General features: G+C 41.6%; 1 protein-coding gene across 1 annotated transcript in view; it reads left to right on the top strand.

Moving 5' to 3' along the window:
• Positions 1-17,938, top strand: part of OBSCN (obscurin, cytoskeletal calmodulin and titin-interacting RhoGEF) — a 300,816-nt gene that overhangs the window by 116,396 nt on the left and 166,482 nt on the right. Inside the window, exons 44-54 of the mRNA XM_077808766.1 lie at positions 1,452-1,718; positions 4,158-4,424; positions 5,774-6,037; positions 6,902-7,165; positions 8,308-8,571; positions 8,938-9,201; positions 11,614-11,877; positions 13,553-13,819; positions 14,253-14,516; positions 15,443-15,706; positions 17,491-17,757. Of these exons, the coding sequence (XP_077664892.1) occupies positions 1,452-1,718; positions 4,158-4,424; positions 5,774-6,037; positions 6,902-7,165; positions 8,308-8,571; positions 8,938-9,201; positions 11,614-11,877; positions 13,553-13,819; positions 14,253-14,516; positions 15,443-15,706; positions 17,491-17,757 (2,916 nt within the window). The remainder of the gene's footprint in view (positions 1-1,451; positions 1,719-4,157; positions 4,425-5,773; positions 6,038-6,901; positions 7,166-8,307; positions 8,572-8,937; positions 9,202-11,613; positions 11,878-13,552; positions 13,820-14,252; positions 14,517-15,442; positions 15,707-17,490; positions 17,758-17,938) is intronic.

Below are 17,938 nucleotides of genomic sequence, written 5' to 3'. Positions count from 1 at the left end.
ATCACATTCATTCTGCAGTTCTGCCTATACTTTTCACCAAAGAACTGAAGAATCAAGAAGCTACAGAAGGTGAAAGTGCCATTCTGCACTGCGAGCTAAACAAGGTTGCTCCTACCGTGGAGTGGAAGAAAGGACACAAGATCCTCAAACTGAGCGACAAGTATAAAATGAGACGGGAAGGTGTTGTTGTTGAGTTGATAATCCAAGACCTAGAAGTGACAGATGCTGGAAATTATACCTGTGTGTGTGGAGACCAACAGACCATGGCGGCTGTAACTGTAAATGGTAAAAGAAGAAGCATGCTAAAAATAATTCCATTTTCCCTTCCATTGCTTTGGATAGACTCACTCCTTTCCTGATGTAACCTATAGGCCTTTTTCATCCCTCGCTAAGGTCCTGATCCAGAGCTCATAGAAGTCAAAGAAAAGGTGCTCACTGACTTCAGTCAGGTTTGGATCAAGCTCTTACACAGACACAAAACAGTGAAAATAGATAAGAATCGGACAAACCCATAAGAATGGGATCCTGCATAGCCAGAACTGCTGCTGCTTTTCTGTTTCCAGGCCATTGTTTCTTCACTGGAAGTTTCTTTGTTGGAGTTACTGTTCTCCTCATGTTCCCAATAAGCTGTTAGCTTAGTAAGGCCTATAGCCTGACTCATATTTAGGCTTTACAACAAACCGAAAAGTTACATCAATGCATCCCATTCTCTCCTTAAGAAAAATTGATTCTTTCCCTGTGCTCCAGCTTTGAGACAGAAAAGTGATTACATACAGTCCTGTATGTAAAGGGCATTGCTGTAGAGTTCCCATGCTCTCACAATGAGAGCGGGTCAAAACTTTTCATGTGGAAAGTTTTCCCACTGAAAAATATAGTTTTGCTGAAACAGACATTTATTTTTATGGGGAATAAGGTCAAATCAGGTGAAATTTTTTTTTGTTTCCTTCAGGATATTTCTAAACAAAATTTCCTTTTCAAATTAACATTTCAAAATGAGGCTTTGTTTTGTTTTGACGTAGAATGTCATTTCGTTTTGTGTAGAAATCTCAGGTTGAAACAAGAAAAAATTCATTTTGAAACTTCTCATGGGAAAACCAAAATGTTTCAACTGAAAAGTTTTGAATGAAGATTTTTTCATTTGAAATTTCACGGGGGAAAATATGTTTTTTTGACCTGCTGTTCTGATCCTCTTGTCCACTTCCTTCTGTAATGATTTGTGACGATTGTGAGGCTTCTGCTCCTTTCTACAAATACTGCATTTCTGGGCATGGGGGTTATCTGATTATCTATTTTTTTCTCATATTGATTATATGAGAGCAGTGAAGCTGATCTAATGACAGCTGATGGTCCAGTTCTGATAACTCAGGAGGAATTAACTGGAAAATGAGGGGAACATTTAGTTTTTACTTTTCCCATTTTTAAATCCAACTGTCCTTATTGCTGTCCCTCAGTCCTGCCTGCATTTTTCAAGGAGGGATTGAAGAATAAGGAAGCCTCAGAAGGTGCAACAGCCACTCTGCACTGTGAGCTGAGCAAAGTCCCTGTCCTCGTGGAGTGGAAGAAGGGGCAAAAAACGCTCAAACCCAGTGAAAAGTACAGAATGCGACAGGAAGGTGCCATTGCAGAGCTGTTGATCCGTGACCTAGATGTACAAGATACAGATGATTATACCTGTGTGTGTGGAGACCAGAAGACCTCTGCTGTCTTGACAGTCCATGGTAAACAAAAATTCCACCTTACAAGAGAAATATTCCAGAGAGCTTCACTCCCTTTGGAATTCCCTTCCTGACCTGTTTTACTGTTAGTTTTCACCTTTCCTTTTTTTTCTTTCTATAGTGCCCATCTGTATTTCATTTCACCTCACCTTGTCTCTTGGTATTAAAATAATCTTCCTTATTGTGAACTAAAAGGGGGTACAGATGCCTTCCTTTTTTAGATCCATTTTGTGTTTTTACAGAGTAAAAACTTTATCTGTACTTAGTAAGGCCAACATTTTCTAGGCCCCAAGAATGTACTTAGGCTTCTAAATAAAAGTGGCCTGATTTTCAGAGGATTTGAATACTCGCAACTCTGATTGAAGTCAATGGATTTCAGTGCCTGACTTGAGGAAACCATATCTGAAAATTTTGGCTTCCATTTGGTTATGGACTTTTTGGAGAAATCAGACCCTCAGGATTAAATGGTTCCCAGTATTTCTTGGGGGTAACAATGATATGTGCTAATCATGAAATTACAACATCCAATCTGATGGGTGCCAATGGTAATTTTATTGTTAGTTTTGCTGTCATGAGCCGTTGTCCTGGAGCTAGGAGTGCTGGGGGTACTGCCGCGCCCCCTGGCTTGAAGTCAAAAGCCAAATACATGGTTTCCATAGTTTTCATCATCAGCACCCGCTCTATAAAGATTGTTCCAGCACCCCTGGTGGTGAGTGATACAAAACAGTCTTAATTACACTATCAGCGGTGTTAATTTATTTATAGTGCTGATCAATGGGTAAATCTTAAGAGACCCTGTTCAGTTTAGATAAATCTCAAAGTTCAGATGCTTTTGAAATCATAGTTCAACCTTTGCAGCACATCTATGTCATGTCCCCTTTCCCTGCATTTTATTCCTTCCTTCTTTCTCCCAACCCAAACGCAGTCTTCTCTTTCACACCAAGCCCACGCTTCCTTTTCCTCACAAATGATCTTCTGCACATTTGTTTATAAGCCCATTAAAAACCTTATTACTGATTGTTTGAATACTTCTCAAGAAAGGTATTTTTGATACCAAACTGACAATTATCATGTTCTGGAAGTTATGTCTTAATGCCATACATATGCTTAGGCTGCTAAATCAATATCTAAAGAGACAAGGTGGGTGAGGTAATATTTTTTTATTGGGCCAACTTCTGTTGGTGAGAGAGATTCTGTGTAAGATTGAAAGCTAGTCTCTCTCAACAACAGAAATTGGTCCAATAAAAGATATTACCTCACCCACCTTCTCTCTCTAATATCCTGGGACCGACACAGCTACCACAACACTGCATAAATCAAGATCTAGTAATTTAAAAGAAAGGTATAAATTAAAGTCTGAGTTTATGGATTTTGATGCACTTTCTGTCCCTATTCCATCCCCCAGCTCTGCCTGCACTGTTCAAAAAGGAACTCAAAAATGAGGAAGCCACAGAAAGTGGGACAGCTACTCTCCACTGTGAGTTGACCAAAGCTTCTCCAGTGGAGTGGATGAAGGCTCAAAAGGTGCTCAAAGTTAGTGACAAATATAAAATGAGACAGAAGGATGCCATTGCTGAGCTGACAATCCATGACCTGGATGAACAGGATGCTGGAGATTACACTTGTGTGTGTGGAGACCAGAAGACCACTGCATCCTTGACAGTGCATGGTAAAACAAAAAATAATATGAGATTTTCTACAATGTCCTCTATGATTGCGATTAGGATCACAAACTGATCTTGATATCATCTGTCATTTTATATTGCTACTGTATTTATAACAACCACTATGAATTTTCTTCACTTTAAGTCCATAATTTGGGTTTGGTACAACGTTATGGAGGTTTTTCTGCTCCTTTTTGTCATCTTAATAGAATTTGGGAGTAAATAATTAAGTCATGGCAAAATTACACGCAACAGTTTGAGTTTTCCCCTTTATTCATTTCTTTAATCATATTACTGAGATTTCATTTATTTTAATAGGTAACTTGAGAGAAGATGAGTGGGAAACCAAGTTGACCCACAATAGCTTGCAATTTTAAATAGTACATTGGATACGTTTTAAATGCTAACCTAATAACAGCACAAGTAGACTAGACGTACCTTCTTGAAAGTTCAGGGCAAGCTTTCTTCTATTGTATATGTCAGACGATGCCTCTCAGTCCTAACCTGCTACACTGCAGCTGTTCTAACACTGAGCTTGACTGTCTCAGAGAACAGACTGCCAGTTTGATTGTAATGTGCTGAACTTCGTGCACTGGAAAAATGTCAACCAAGGACTCAGATGAGACCCATGAAATCATTTTAATTTGGTTTTTAGATACTGTATGTTGTAACCCAAATTACTAGAGACTGAAGATTAATACACTAATCTCCTGGAGCCACCCAGCTGCAATTAGTTCTTGAATTTTAATGCACTCTCTGTTCATCCTATGCTCCTCAGTCCTTCCTCCACGTTTTAAAAAAGAATTGAAGAATTTGGAAGCCAGAGAAGGTGAAGCAGCCATTCTGTGCTGTGAGCTGACCAAGGTCGCTGCCCCAGTGGAATGGAAGAAAGGGCCCAAAGTGCTGAAACCAAGTGACAAGTTTAGAATGAGACAGGAAGGCACCATTGCTGAGTTAGTGATCCATGATTTAGATCTGACAGATGCTGGAGATTATACATGCATGTATGGAGACCAAAAAACCACAGCTGCCTTAACAGTGAATGGTAAATAATATATCCCAAATTAAGTGCATAATTTTCTACTATCTGTTCTGTGAAAAATAATGGTATCATCAACTGGATTACAGCCCTACTTTCAGCCTGCAATAATTTAGTCTGTATATTTAAAAAGTTAAAATCCATGTGCTATAATTTTCTTAAATATTGCTGATGAATTTAGCAAAATTTTAGCGGAAATAGAAATAGACTGTTGGCATTGTTTGGACCAGATGTTGGTCATGCACTCATTGCAGAAATTTCCACAGAGAGTTGGGAAATACACCTCAATTTCAACGGCAAATCCTTCTGATTTTCATGTTAAATAGTAGGTGTTAAAACAGTAACGTTAATTTTATCACAATAAATGTTATGATGTTACATTCCAAGAACGGGGGATATCATGATAACAGCCAACACCATGATAAGAGACATATTTCCTTATCAATTTTGAACAGTGTATTAAATTTCCTTGGCAGGAAATATAATCGTTGCTACTCTCTCTGGGAGGTCGATAATGCGACATCCAGTGGCTAGTTGATGACACTGGTATGTTAGTGAATTTGCACAAAGCACGAAAACCACCAACACTTAACAGGAGCACCGTGTGAAGGTTGTTGTCTTGCTCTTTGAAACTTTCTTTAAATAGAAAATGAGGCAAACACCTGTATGCGACTGTGGTCACCAGGCATAAGCAATGGAGCACGTCATATCTGAATGTCTCCTTCGTTCTTTTGCCAGGGGCCTGAAGGACATTCACCAGCACACTGCTGCAGCAATGTGCTGGCTATCAAATCTAGATATCAACGATTACAAATTTATACTTACCCAAGCCATACGAAAGAAGAAGAAGAATTTCCTTGGGGAGGTACTGACAGTCGTGTTATATTGAACTAGGCATATTGCAAGGACACATCTAAATGAGAAAGGACATGTCAGCCAGTGCCATTTCATTTGTGACCCTATTAGTTTATTTATTATTTGTATTACAATAGCTCCTAGAAACGTCAATCAGGTTTAGGAATCATTTGTTCTAGGCACGATACAAATACAGTAAAAAGGAGGTCCCTGCCCTGAAGGGGATCTGAAAGACGAGGATGGTTCTCTAGCTGTTTCATTCTGTGGGGCACCTTATAAAAAGAGAGATCTGCCTTAGGATAGGGTCTTTTCTGAACCTCCCAAGCCACCACTATGTGGTCCTCAGTATGATTAATTCTGTTTCAGGGAAGGCTTTGCAGACCACTGGTGGTCCATGGATCACAATTTGATAATTCTGTGGGTTAGTGTGTTTGATGTCTATGCCAGGTAGTTGCCGTAATGTGAATGTTCATGTATTCTGTCCATTCTGAACTCCTCAGCTCTGCCTGCACGCTTCAAGGAAGAAATGACAAATGAGGAAGCCACGGAAGGTGGGAGAGCCATTCTGCGCTGTCAGCTGACCAAGGTTGCTTCGGTGGAGTGGAAAAAGAAGCACAAGGCACTCAAACCAAGTGACAAATATACAATGAGGCAGGAAGGTGCCATTGCAGAACTAGTCATCCATGATGTAGAAGTCAAGGACTCTGGCGATTATACCTGTGTATGTGGAGACCAGAAGACAACGGCAGCTTTGATAGTGCATGGTAAAAAAAAATAATCAGAATTTTCTTTTTAAACTTGTGATTTTTCTACCATCCCCTTTGGAAAACTCAATATTGACAGCCACTAAGCTCCCGTTCTCATCTTACCATAATCGGACTCTTCTATAATACATTTTCCTTCCTTTTTCCTGATCTCCATCTAACTCACTGGAGCCCTACTTCTTGTACTAGCTCTTAACACCCTGTGTGTTTTTCTATTTTCCATCTAATCTGTGCATGTTTCGTGCTTACATTATACTTCTTTTGGAAGGATTTCACTTACTTGCATTGTTTTTGTGTTGCTTGTTTCAGAATGAGCCAGGAGAGAAGGTGGGGCTGGAATTTTTATATTTCTTAAATGAGAAGAGAGGTCTTTGGTTATAATTCAACATTTGGTTGACAGTTTTAAGGGCTCAGGATAGTAATACTGCAAGCAAGCGATGGTTCTGTGCAGTCTTTCTTACAATTCTAACAATACATCCTGCATATTTGTCTACTTATTTGGCCCACATCGCCTCAGTATCTGAGACATTATTCAGGTTTATCTGCACAATCTCCCTGTCAGGTAGGGAAGTATTATCATCGTGCCCATGGGGCACTTGTCCAAGGTCACAAAGAAATTCTGTTCTAGAACCAGGAACTGAATTCAGATCTCCTGAATCTCTGTTCTTGCCTGACTCTCCTCCTTCCATCATCGTCCTGACCAACAAGACATTTGCTCTTCCAGTCTTGAACCTCTTATGAGGTGACCAATTCCGTAATGAGTGGAAGAATATTTAGACATGGACAGAAGCTTGTGACCATCAATTTAATTTATTTGTCATCTCTGGAGGTTGTGAGAATGTTCCCTCACTCTTTGTTCCTTAGCCCTACCGGTACTTTTCCAAGAAGAATTAAGAAATGAAGAAGCCATAGAAGGTGGGGCAGCCACTCTGCGCTGTGAGCTGACCAAGGCTGCCCCAGTGGAGTGGAAGAAGGGACACAAGGTGCTCAAGCCAAGTGACAAATACAAAATGAGGCAGAAGGATACCACTGCAGAGCTGGAGATCCACAATCTAGATGACAATGATGCTGGTGATTATACCTGTGTGTGTGGAGATCAGCAGAGCACAGCTGTCTTAGCAGTACATGGTAATTACAAGTATCATAATGAAGTTAATAATTTTCTAATAACTTTAATAATTTTCAGGTTCATCCAGTGGATTCAAACATCTGTCCTTGTGTAATTTGTCATTTCTGTACTTTTTCCTTTATTATATTTGTTGCATATAGGAGTCATAGTAATTAATTTGTTTTTTGTTGAGCCTCCCTCCCCGGAACCCCAACTCCATAATACAATATCTCTGTTAACAGCCTGATCCAGTTACCACTCATTACAGAATAAGTGTGGGATCAGGCCATGTGACAGGGTGCTCTGGTCACGGCAGGCCGGTCCCCCTCCTGCCCGTTCTGGGAATTAGCTCTGTGCAGCCCATGCCCCTTCTTGGGGTTACTTTACACTCTGTCTATTTCTCCCTCTGTGGTCCCTCTCTGACTCCAGGAACTGCAGCCTCTGCTTTGTGACTCAGCTGTCCAGCCAGGTCACTGTGTGGTTTTCCCTTCTGGGGATGCGTGTCAAAGTCCCTGCTCACTAGCAATCTCAGGCAGTCCTCCCATTCTCTGCTCCAGGTGCCACTCCCTCTGTGGCTGGTGAGGGAACCAAGGTCCACCCTCTACTCCGGGTTCCAGCTCAGGGACCCTCTAAGCAGCATCCAAAGTGTGATTCCTTCCTGCACCTTGCTGCTTTTCTCTGAGCCTCTTCCTTTCCTCCTGGCCCTCCCCACTCCCTGGGGTTTGCCAGCCTCTCAACTCCTTCCTCCCAAGGTGTAACCAGCAGGTATTTGTCATCCCCACCCCTCCGCCACCCAGCACACCTCCCTTCTCCCAGGGAGTGACTGCAGACTACCTCCCTGCAGCCCCCTCTGCTTCCAAGTTCCTGTCTTTCTATAAATCCCTCCCATTCCCACACAGTCGAGATTCCCCTAATTAGGGCTTTCCTCCCAGGCCTGATGCTCCCAGATTGCAGCCTAACTGGCTGATTGGACCCACTTGGCCCAATTCAGCTCTTGCAGCACCAGTGTGGGGAGTATACCCCATCACATGCCCTAAGACAGCTCTCTCTTTTTATCACCTTCTTCCAGCCTGTGATGTTTTCTACCCCCCTTTCTTCCACCTATTCTCTGGTGGTTGTGCTCAGAGCTCCATTTTAATGCTCTGTCTTTTACATCCTCCAGCTCTGCCTGCGCTCTTCAAAGAAGAACTGAAGAACGAGGAAGTTACAGAAGGTGGAACAGCCATTCTGCGCTGTGTGCTGACCAAAGCCACTCAAGTAGAGTGGATGAAAGGGGACAGTCTGCTCAAAGCGAGTGACAAATACAAAATGAGACAGGAGGGCACTGTTGTTAAACTGATTATTCATGATCTAGAACTGAAGGATGCTGGAGATTATACCTGTGTGTGTGGAGACCAGAAGACAGCTGCTGGCTTGATAGTGCATGGTAAAGCAAAAAATCAAAATTCAATTGCCTACCACCCCATCTGCTATAATTTTTACCTGCATCTGTGTCTGGGGCTTTTTTTTTTTTTTTTTAGTAGTTGATTGTTTATATGCATTTATAATTTTTGTGTTACTTTGCTCTTTATCGCTTGTCTTATTTCTTGGAATTTCATTAGGTGCATTAACAGTCCTGAAATATATTGTGAGGAAAGGAAGCGGATTGCAAAGAGTTCTCACCTTCCTTTGTTCATGCTGCTTTTCTTGTTTCTTCTTTACAGTGTAATTTTTGTCCATTTTCCCCCAATCACACCAGCCACCTGGCACTTACAGTGTTTAATGTACTGTCCATCCATTCTGTGATCCTCAGCTCTGCCTGCGCTTTTCAAAGAAGAACTGAAGAACTTGGAAGTCACAGAAGGCAAAACAGCCACTCTGCATTGTGAGCTGAACAAGCCTGCTTCAGTGGAGTGGAAGAAAGGGCACAAGATACTCAAGGCGAGTGAAAAATACAGCATGAGACAGGATAGTGTCACTGCTGAGCTGGAGATCCATGATCTAGGTCTGCAGGATGCAGGAGATTACACATGCATGTGTGGCGACCAGCAGACCACAGCTACGTTGATAGTAAATGGTAAATAATATATTCCAAATTAACACTTAATACTCTACCATTTGTTCCTGTGAAACTTATTATTATTCCACAGAAGATTCACCTAATTCTCTTGGGCTCTTATTAATTTGTGTATAGCTGAAGAAGGAGAACTTCTTGTTTCCATATGACTTAGATGGTAAATTTAAAAAAGTATTCGATGTTCGTGATCATCCAGTGTGGAGACTGGCTGGATTGAATGTAGATGTGGAGCAGGGCACAGGCTCAGCATGGATTCACCAAGGGAAGGTCATGCCTGACTAATCTAATCGCCTTCTATGATGAGATTACTGGTTCTGTGGATGAAGGGAAAGCAGTGGATGTATTGTTTCTTGACTTTAGCAAAGCTTTTGACATGGTCTCCCACAGTATTCTTGTCAGCAAGTTAAAGAAGTATGGGCTGGATGAATGCACTATAAGGTGGGTAGAAAGTTGGCTAGATTGTCGGGCTCAACGGGTAGTGATCAATGGCTCCATGTCTAGTTGGCAGCCGGTGTCAAGTGGAGTGCCCCAGGGGTCGGTCCTGGGGCCGGTTTTGTTCAATATCTTCATAAATGATCTGGAGGATGGTGTGGATTGCACTCTCAGCAAATTTGCGGATGATACTAAACTAGGAGGAGTGGTAGATACGCTGGAGGGCAGGGATAGGATACAGAAGGACCTAGACAAATTGGAGGATTGGGCCAAAAGAAATCTGATGAGGTTCAATAAGGATAAGTGCAGAGTCCTGCACTTAGGACGGAAGAACCCAATGCACAGCTACAGACTAGGGACCGAATGGCTAGGCAGCAGTTCTGCGGAAAAGGACCTAGGGGTCACAGTGGATGAGAAGCTGGATATGAGTCAGCAGTGTGCCCTTGTTGCCAAGAAGGCCAATGGCATTTTGGGATGTATAAGTAGGGGCATTGCGAGCAGATCGAGGGATATGATTGTTCCCCTCTATTCGACATTGGTGAGGCCTCATCTGGAGTACTGTGTCCAGTTTTGGGCCCCACACTACAAGAAGGATGTGGATAAATTGGAGAGAGTCTAGCGAAGGGCAACAAAAATGATTAGGGGTCTGGAACACATGACTTATGGGGAGAGGCTGAGGGAACTGGGATTGTTTAGTTTGCAGAAGAGAAGAATGAGGGGGGATTTGATAGCTGCTTTCAACTACCTGAGAGGTGGTTCCAGAGAGGATGGTTCTAGACTATTCTCAGTGGTAGAAGAGGACAGGATAAGGAGTAATGGTCTAAAGTTGCAGTGGGGGAGGTTTAGGTTGGATATTAGGAAAAACTTTTTCACTAAGAGGGTGGTGAAACACTGGAATGCGTTACCTAGGGAGGTGGTAGAATCTCCTTCCTTAGAAGTTTTTAAGGTCAGGCTTGACAAAGCCCTGGCTGGGATGATTTAATTGGGGATTGGTCCTGCTTTGAACAGGGGGTTGGACTAGATGACCTCCTGAGGTCCCTTCCAACCCTGATATTCTATGATTCTATGTTATATACGCTTCCCCACACACTTTTTACAATCCACCTCAAACCAAGCTGATCCATTGTATGTTGAGCTTCCTCTGTGCCATGATTGTCATATGAACTTTATTTTCCAGGACATAATGATATTGACCACAATCTGACTGGCCAGAGTGAAATCCAAACTAACCAGATTTGATCCTAAGTTATGAGAGGTGAAAGGCTACAGAATTATTTCATGGTACCAGCCACTTACCACAGACTTTTCAGTTTTAATGCATTGTCTGTTTACCTCATATTCCCCAGCCCTGCCTGTACTTTTCAAGCAAGAACTAAAGAATGAGGAAGTTGCAGAAGGTGGATCAGTCGCTCTGCGCTGCGAACTAACCAAAGCTGCTCCTGTGGAGTGGAAAATAGGGCACATTGTGGTCAAAACAAGTGACAAATATAAAATGAGACAGCAGGGTGCCATTGCAGAGTTGGTTATCCATGATGTAGAACTGAAGGATGCTAGAGATTATACCTGTGTGTCTGGGGATCAGAAGACAACAGCTGCTTTAACAGTACATGGTAAAAAAAAAAACCTGTCAATATTCAATACTAATATGAATACTAATTTTCTAGTATCACTCCTGAAACTCAAACTGTCAGACACTGGAATCATATAATGACTCGATATTAATTTGCAATTTCTCTGTTGCTTCTTCCATCCTACTTACTATTCATTTCTTTATACGGGATAATACTTTGGGTCAGAATTCCTGGGCATTGCCAACCCACCCCTCAACAAGGAGAAAGTAAAGGAAGTTCCTTTCAGTTTTTCTCAAGCTCTTTCATCTTGTGTATTTTTCTCATTTTCCTCCACCTCCATTTCATCAGCTGACCCCAGCCAATTGTGATTCTTCCATAAGTGTTAACATCTGGTCTATTGTGCCCTCAGCTCTACCTGCATGTTTCAAAAAAGAATTGAGGAACAAGGAAGCTACAGAAGGTGAAGCTGTCACTCTTCGCGGTGAGCTGACCAAAGCTGCTCAGGTGGAGTGGAAGAAAGGGCAAAAGGTGCTCAAAGCCAGTGAGAAATACAAAATGAGACAAGAAGGTGCCATAGCAGAGCTGGTGATCCACAATCTAGATTTGAAGGATACTGATGATTATACCTGTGTGTGTGGAGACCAGCAGACCACAGCTACCTTAACAATAAATGGTAAAAATAAACTGTCAGCTAATATACTATCAGTGATTATGCTGTTTTATTCTGCTGCCTCCTTAGAAACAAATTTGGAAATGAATCCTTGCTCTGTGTACACATTTCCTTAATCTGTTGTACTTCTGTCCACCTCATTCATTGCAACTCCTTTTGTTTGGAATAACTTTCCTAGCCTCTGAAGACATGGAGGTTGTTTATACAAAAAATCCTATCCTATCCCATCTTGCTTTATGTGACACATCCTAATGCTCCCTGTCCTTCCCTAAAGCATGGGTTTTTCCTTTCTTCTGACTCCTCCTTTTCTGGGCAGTATTCTTTCCCTGTCCTCCTTTCGTAGTCAACACTCATTATGCACAAGGCAGATTTGGGTGAAATTTGCATCATAAAAATTAGTTTAGCACTAGGGTTTTGTTCCTGTAGCCATTGTTTGTGTCTCATATGGATGTTTTTATTTTGGGATATGATTTCTGAGGAGATAAGTGAGAAGCCAACATTCTCTGGTCATGTTTTTGAGGCTTTCCCGTAGACCTCAATTTAAAGTCAGAAGTGTGTGATTTATGTTTTGCCATCTAGTTGCTTTCATTATTTTAGCTTGTAAGTTGTCTGAGAACTTATCGGTAGACCAGCCTCCAAGAGATCATGTCCATATAGATAGAATAGTAATATATCTAGCAGCGTAAATTGTCAATTCCATTAATGTAGGCACTACATCTCATTTGTAATGCTGAGATACTAGCCCATGTGGTTAATCGGGAATAATAGTCATGAATATGTTATCAGACATTGTTTAGAGGAAATTGTTTTCTTTAGAGGGTTGGTGAGACGTATCAAGGCAGATATCTGAAGAAGATAAATGAGGAATGCGTAAACAGAAAAGTCATATCCTGGGGAAGGAGGACAAATTAGGGTTAAAAGTTCTGTGAAGTTAGGATTACTTCTCCGCTCATGGTGAGCCCGTTGGCCCTGACTGCATTTTTAAAAGAAGAACTAAAGAATGAAGAGAAAACCAAAGCAAGGAACCATGCCTCACAGTCAGCTGACCAAGGCAGCTCTAGTGGAGTGGAAAAAGGGGGCAGAAGGAATTGAAAGCAAGTGAGAAATACAAAATGAGACAGAAGGAGGCCATTAAGACAGCTAATGATCTCCAATCTAGGTGGAGGATAAAAAGATTATGGTCTTAATGCTCCCCTTGCTGACATGAAAGATAGGTCCATCAATGGCTATTAGCCAAGATGGTCAGGGATGCAACCCCATATTCTGGATGTACCTAGCCTCTGATTGCCAGAAGCTGGGAGTGGATGACTGAGGATGGATCACTCAATGATCGCCTTTTCTATTCATTCCCTCTTAAGCACCTGCATTGGCCACTTGTTGGAAGACAGGATACTGACCTGACCCAGTATGGCCGTTCTTATGTTATGTAAGTCAGGAGTAAAACTACTGAGGTCAGTAACGTTTCACAAATGTAAAACCAAACAAAACAATACAAGAATTCAGACATACGTTTCAATTGGGATATAATATCACTTTTCACTTCTCTTCTGTTTCTCCGTTCCTCTCAAGCCCTATCCTCCTTCGCTCTTTTCTGCTTTCCCCTCCACCTCCTGTTTTTTCAACTACAGCAGCTAATTGCCATCAGTTTGTAATGCAGTGTATATATTGCATCCTTCAGCTCTGCCTCCATCTTTCAAAGAAGAAATGCGCAATGAGGAAGCCACAGAAAGTGGAACAGTCACTCTGCACTGTGAGCTGACCAAGGTCGCTGCCCCAGTGGAGTGGAAGAAGGGGCACAGAGTGCTCAAACCGAGTGACAAGTACACAATGAGACAGGAAGGTTGCATTGTGGAGCTGGTGGTCCATGGTTTAGACCTGAAGGATGCTGGAGTTTACACCTGTGTGTGTGGAGACCAGAAGACCACAGCCGCCTTAACAGTGCATGGTAAAATAAATAGCTATGAGACACCACATGTATGCATTTTTATTTACTGTCTTGTTATGACAGCAGTATTATTCCATTGCAAGCTCTTCCTTAGCTGGATTTTATTAGCTTGTTGTGTTCTTTTCCCATGGTTTTAGTTTGTCTTTTTACATGCCCTTACAATTTGCTTGCCTTACTCTTCCTATGGTTTATAATGGGGAAAAGAATTGTCTATATGCAAATGTTCTTAGCTACCTTTTCTCCTTCCATTTTACTTTATATCCTTCTTAAGGTCCTTGTCCAATTCCCACTGAAGCCAATGGGCGGCTTTCCATTGCATTCTATGGACATTGGACCAGGCCTTCATACTGTAGGATTCAACTTTCTCCCCAACACACCAGCCATCTGCCAGTGTGAACTTTCATGCATTCTCCATTCATTTTGTATTCTTCAGCCCTGCCTCCACTGTTCAAAGAAGAACTGAAGAGCTTGGAAGCTACAGAAAACGGAGCAGCCACTCTGCGCTGTGAGCTGACCAAGGCTGCTCCAGTGGAGTGGAAGAAAGGGCACAAAGTGCTCAAAGCCAGTGAGAAATACAAAATGAGACAAGAAGGTGCCATTGCAGAGCTGGCTATCTGCACTCTGGAGGTGAAGGACACTGGAGATTATACCTGCATGTGTGGAGACCAGCAGACCACAGCTACCTTAACAGTAAATGGTAAAAATAAACTGTCAGCTAATATACTATCAGTGATTATTCTGTTTTATTCTGCTGCCTCCTTTGCAACAAAATTGGAAATAAATCCTTGCTCTGTGTTCACATTTCCTTAATCTGTTTCACTGCTCTCCACCTCATTTACTGCAACTCCTTTTGTTTGGAATAACATTCCTTGGCTCTGAAGACATGGAGGTTGTTTATACAAAAAGATCCTATCCTATCCTGTCTCATTGTGCTTTATCCGACCACATCCTAATGCTCCCTGTCCTTCCCTGAAACATGGATTTTATCCTTTCTTCTGACTTCTTTTCTAGGCCATGTTCTTTTCCTGTCCTCCTTCCTTAGTTAACAGTTGTTATGCATGGGGCGGGTTTGACTGAAATTTGCACTACGGTTTGTTTCTATAGACCTTGTTTGAGTCTCCTGTGGGTGTTTTTATTTTGGGGTAAGATTCCTGAGAAGATAAGTGAGAAGCCAACATTCTCTGGGCATGTTTTAGAGGCTTTCCCATGCACCTCGATTTAAAACCAGAAGTGTGTGATTTATGTTTTGCTGTCTAGTTTCTTTCATTATTTTAGCTTGTAAGTTGTCTGAAAACTTATCGGTGGACCAGCCTCCAAGAGATCATGTCCATATAGATAGAATAAGATTACATCTAGCAGTGTAAGTTTTAACAGGCACTACATCTCATTTGTAATGTTCTTGTGAGAGGTGAGGTTATTCATCAGGGACAATAAGTAAAAACATGGTCAAACAGAACCAAGAGTTGCTTTCTTTTAAGGATTGGTGTGTCAGTCATATCAAAGCAGATGTTAGAACAAAATAAATGAGAAATGTCTGAATGGAAATAGCATGAGAAAGGAAGAGAAATTAGGGTTCAAACTCTGGAATTTTGATGCCCACTTTGTCCACGTTGCATCCCTCAGCCTTGCCAGCACTTTTTAAAGAAGAACTAAAGAATGTGGAAGCTAAAGAAGGTGGAAATGCCACTCTGCACTGTGAGCTGACCAAGGCTGTTCCAGTAGAGTGGAAGAAAGGGCACAAGGTACTCAAAGCAAGTGAGAAATACAGAATGAGACTGGAAGGTGCCATTGCAGAGCTGGTTGTCCATGATCTAGATGAGAAGGATACAGGAAATTATACTTGTGTGTGTGGAGAACATCAGACCACGGCTGCTTTAACAGTACATGGTAATAATATTTTGTCATGAACTATGTCTAATTTTTCTTATCACCTGCATCCTTGGTAGGAAAACTTGGCTCTGTGTCCACATTTCCTTTATCTGTCATGTCTGCTTCATTCACTGCAGCTCCATTTTTTTAGAATAACATTCCTTAGCTTTCAGAGTAACAGCCGTGTTAGTCTGTATTCGCAAAAAGAAAAGGAGTCCTTGTGGCACCTTAGAGACTAACCAATTTATTTGAGCATGAGCTTTCGTGAGCTACAGCTCACTTCATCAGATGCATACCGTGGAAACTGCAGCAGACTTAGCTTTGATAAACTGGAGGCTACCTGTATAGAAAAATCCCATTCTGCATCCTCATGAACATCTAACACATCCAATTTCTGCCATTTCCTTTCCTAAAACACAACTCTGACAATTCTTTTGTCTTCCTTTTCTGGCATTTTCTTTCCCCATCTGTCTACTATTTGTATAGGAAAATAAATACTACTCTGATCACAAGAATAATTTAGACAAAACATCTACTGTAAGAACTGTTTTGCACTAGGGTTCTGTTCCTGCAGCCATTGTCCATTCAGATGGCTTTGCTTTGAAGTCTGATTTTCTGAGGAGATAATGATGATTTCTTGATATGATCTTATTCTGTTTTCACACTAATATAAAAATCAGGGGTCACATGGTTGAAGTTGGTACCTCAGTTTCAAACTAGTTTAAGTGGGAAATACATCACATCCAAGGAGTTTGGATTTAGGCCCATAGTTTGGAAATGGGATTCAAATTTGGAATTTTGGTCTGACCCAACCTTTACATTTTAATGTTTTGTTTCTTTTCCAATTTGAGACTGTGCCCATTACAACTTGAAAGTTGAGATACTAATCCATGTAGTTAATCGGAGACAATAGTCATGAAAATGTTATCAGACATTGTTTAGAGGGGATTGTTATCTTTAGAGGGTGGGTGAGATGTATCAAGACAGATATCTGAAGCAGATAAATGAGGAATGTGTAAACAGAAAAATCATATCCTGGGGAAGGAGGACAAGTTAGGGTTAAAAGTTCTGTGGAGTTTGGATTACTCCTCTGCTCATGGTGAGCCCATCAGCCCTGAACGCATTTTTAAAAGAAGAACTAAAGAATGAAGAGAAAACCAAAGCAAGAAACCATGCCTCACAGTCAGCTAACCAAAGCAGCTCTAGTGGAGTAGAAGAAGGGGGCAGAAGGAACTAAAAGCAAGCGAGAAATACAAATGAAACAGAAGGGGGCCATTACAGAGCTAATTGTCTCGGATCCAGGTGGAGGATACCAAAGATTATGGTCTTAATGTTCCCCCTCCTGACATGAAAGATAGGTCCATCAATGGCTATTAGCTAAGATGGTCAGGGATGCAACCCCATATTCTGGATATACCTAGCCTCTGATTGCAGAAGCTGGGAGTGGATGACTGAGGATGGATCACTCAATGATCGCCTTTTCTGTTCATTCCCTCTTAAGCACCTGCATTGGCCACTGTTGGAAGACAGTATGGCTGTTCTTATGTTATGTAAGTCAGGAGTAAATCTATTGAGGTCAGTGACGTTTCACTAGTGTAAAATCAGACTAAACAGTACAAGAATTCAGACATACATTTCAATTGGGATATAATATCACTTTTTACTTCTCTGCTGTTTCTCCGTTCCTCTCAAGCCCTATCCTCCTTCACTCTTTTTTGCTTTCCCCTCCACCTCCTGTTTTTTCAACTACAGCAGCTAATTGCCATCGGTTTGTAATGCAGTGTATATATTGCATCCTTCAGCTCTGCCTCCATCTTTCAAAGAAGAAATGTGCAATGAGGAAGCCACAGAAGATGGAACAGTCACTCTGCACTGTGAGCTGACCAAGGTCGCTGCCCCAGTGGAGTGGAAGAAGGGTCACAATGTGCTCAGACCGAATGACAAGTACACAATGAGACAGGAAGGTTGCATTGTGGAGCTGGTGGTCCATGGTTTGGATCTGAAGGATGCTGGAGATTACACCTGTGTGTGTGGAGACCAGAAGACCACAGCTGCCTTAACAGTGCATGGTAAAAAGGAAAAGAAAATAATTTCTGAAGTATTTTTAATACCAGCTTTGCTTATTGAAATAATGTCATGGGATGCAAAGCTTGCTATTAAGGCTTGTACTCATACAGTAATGCTCCAGCACGCAACAACTATAAGGCTGGGGGACTCTGTTTAAAATAGCTCTCAATAATACTGTGCTAG

The sequence above is a fragment of the Eretmochelys imbricata genome, chromosome 2 (assembly GCF_965152235.1).
Source record: "Eretmochelys imbricata isolate rEreImb1 chromosome 2, rEreImb1.hap1, whole genome shotgun sequence".
In the NCBI taxonomy this organism is placed as follows: Eukaryota; Metazoa; Chordata; order Testudines; family Cheloniidae; genus Eretmochelys; species Eretmochelys imbricata.
Note: the sequence above shows the minus strand (reverse complement) of the source record. Positions and strands in the feature narration are given on the sequence as shown.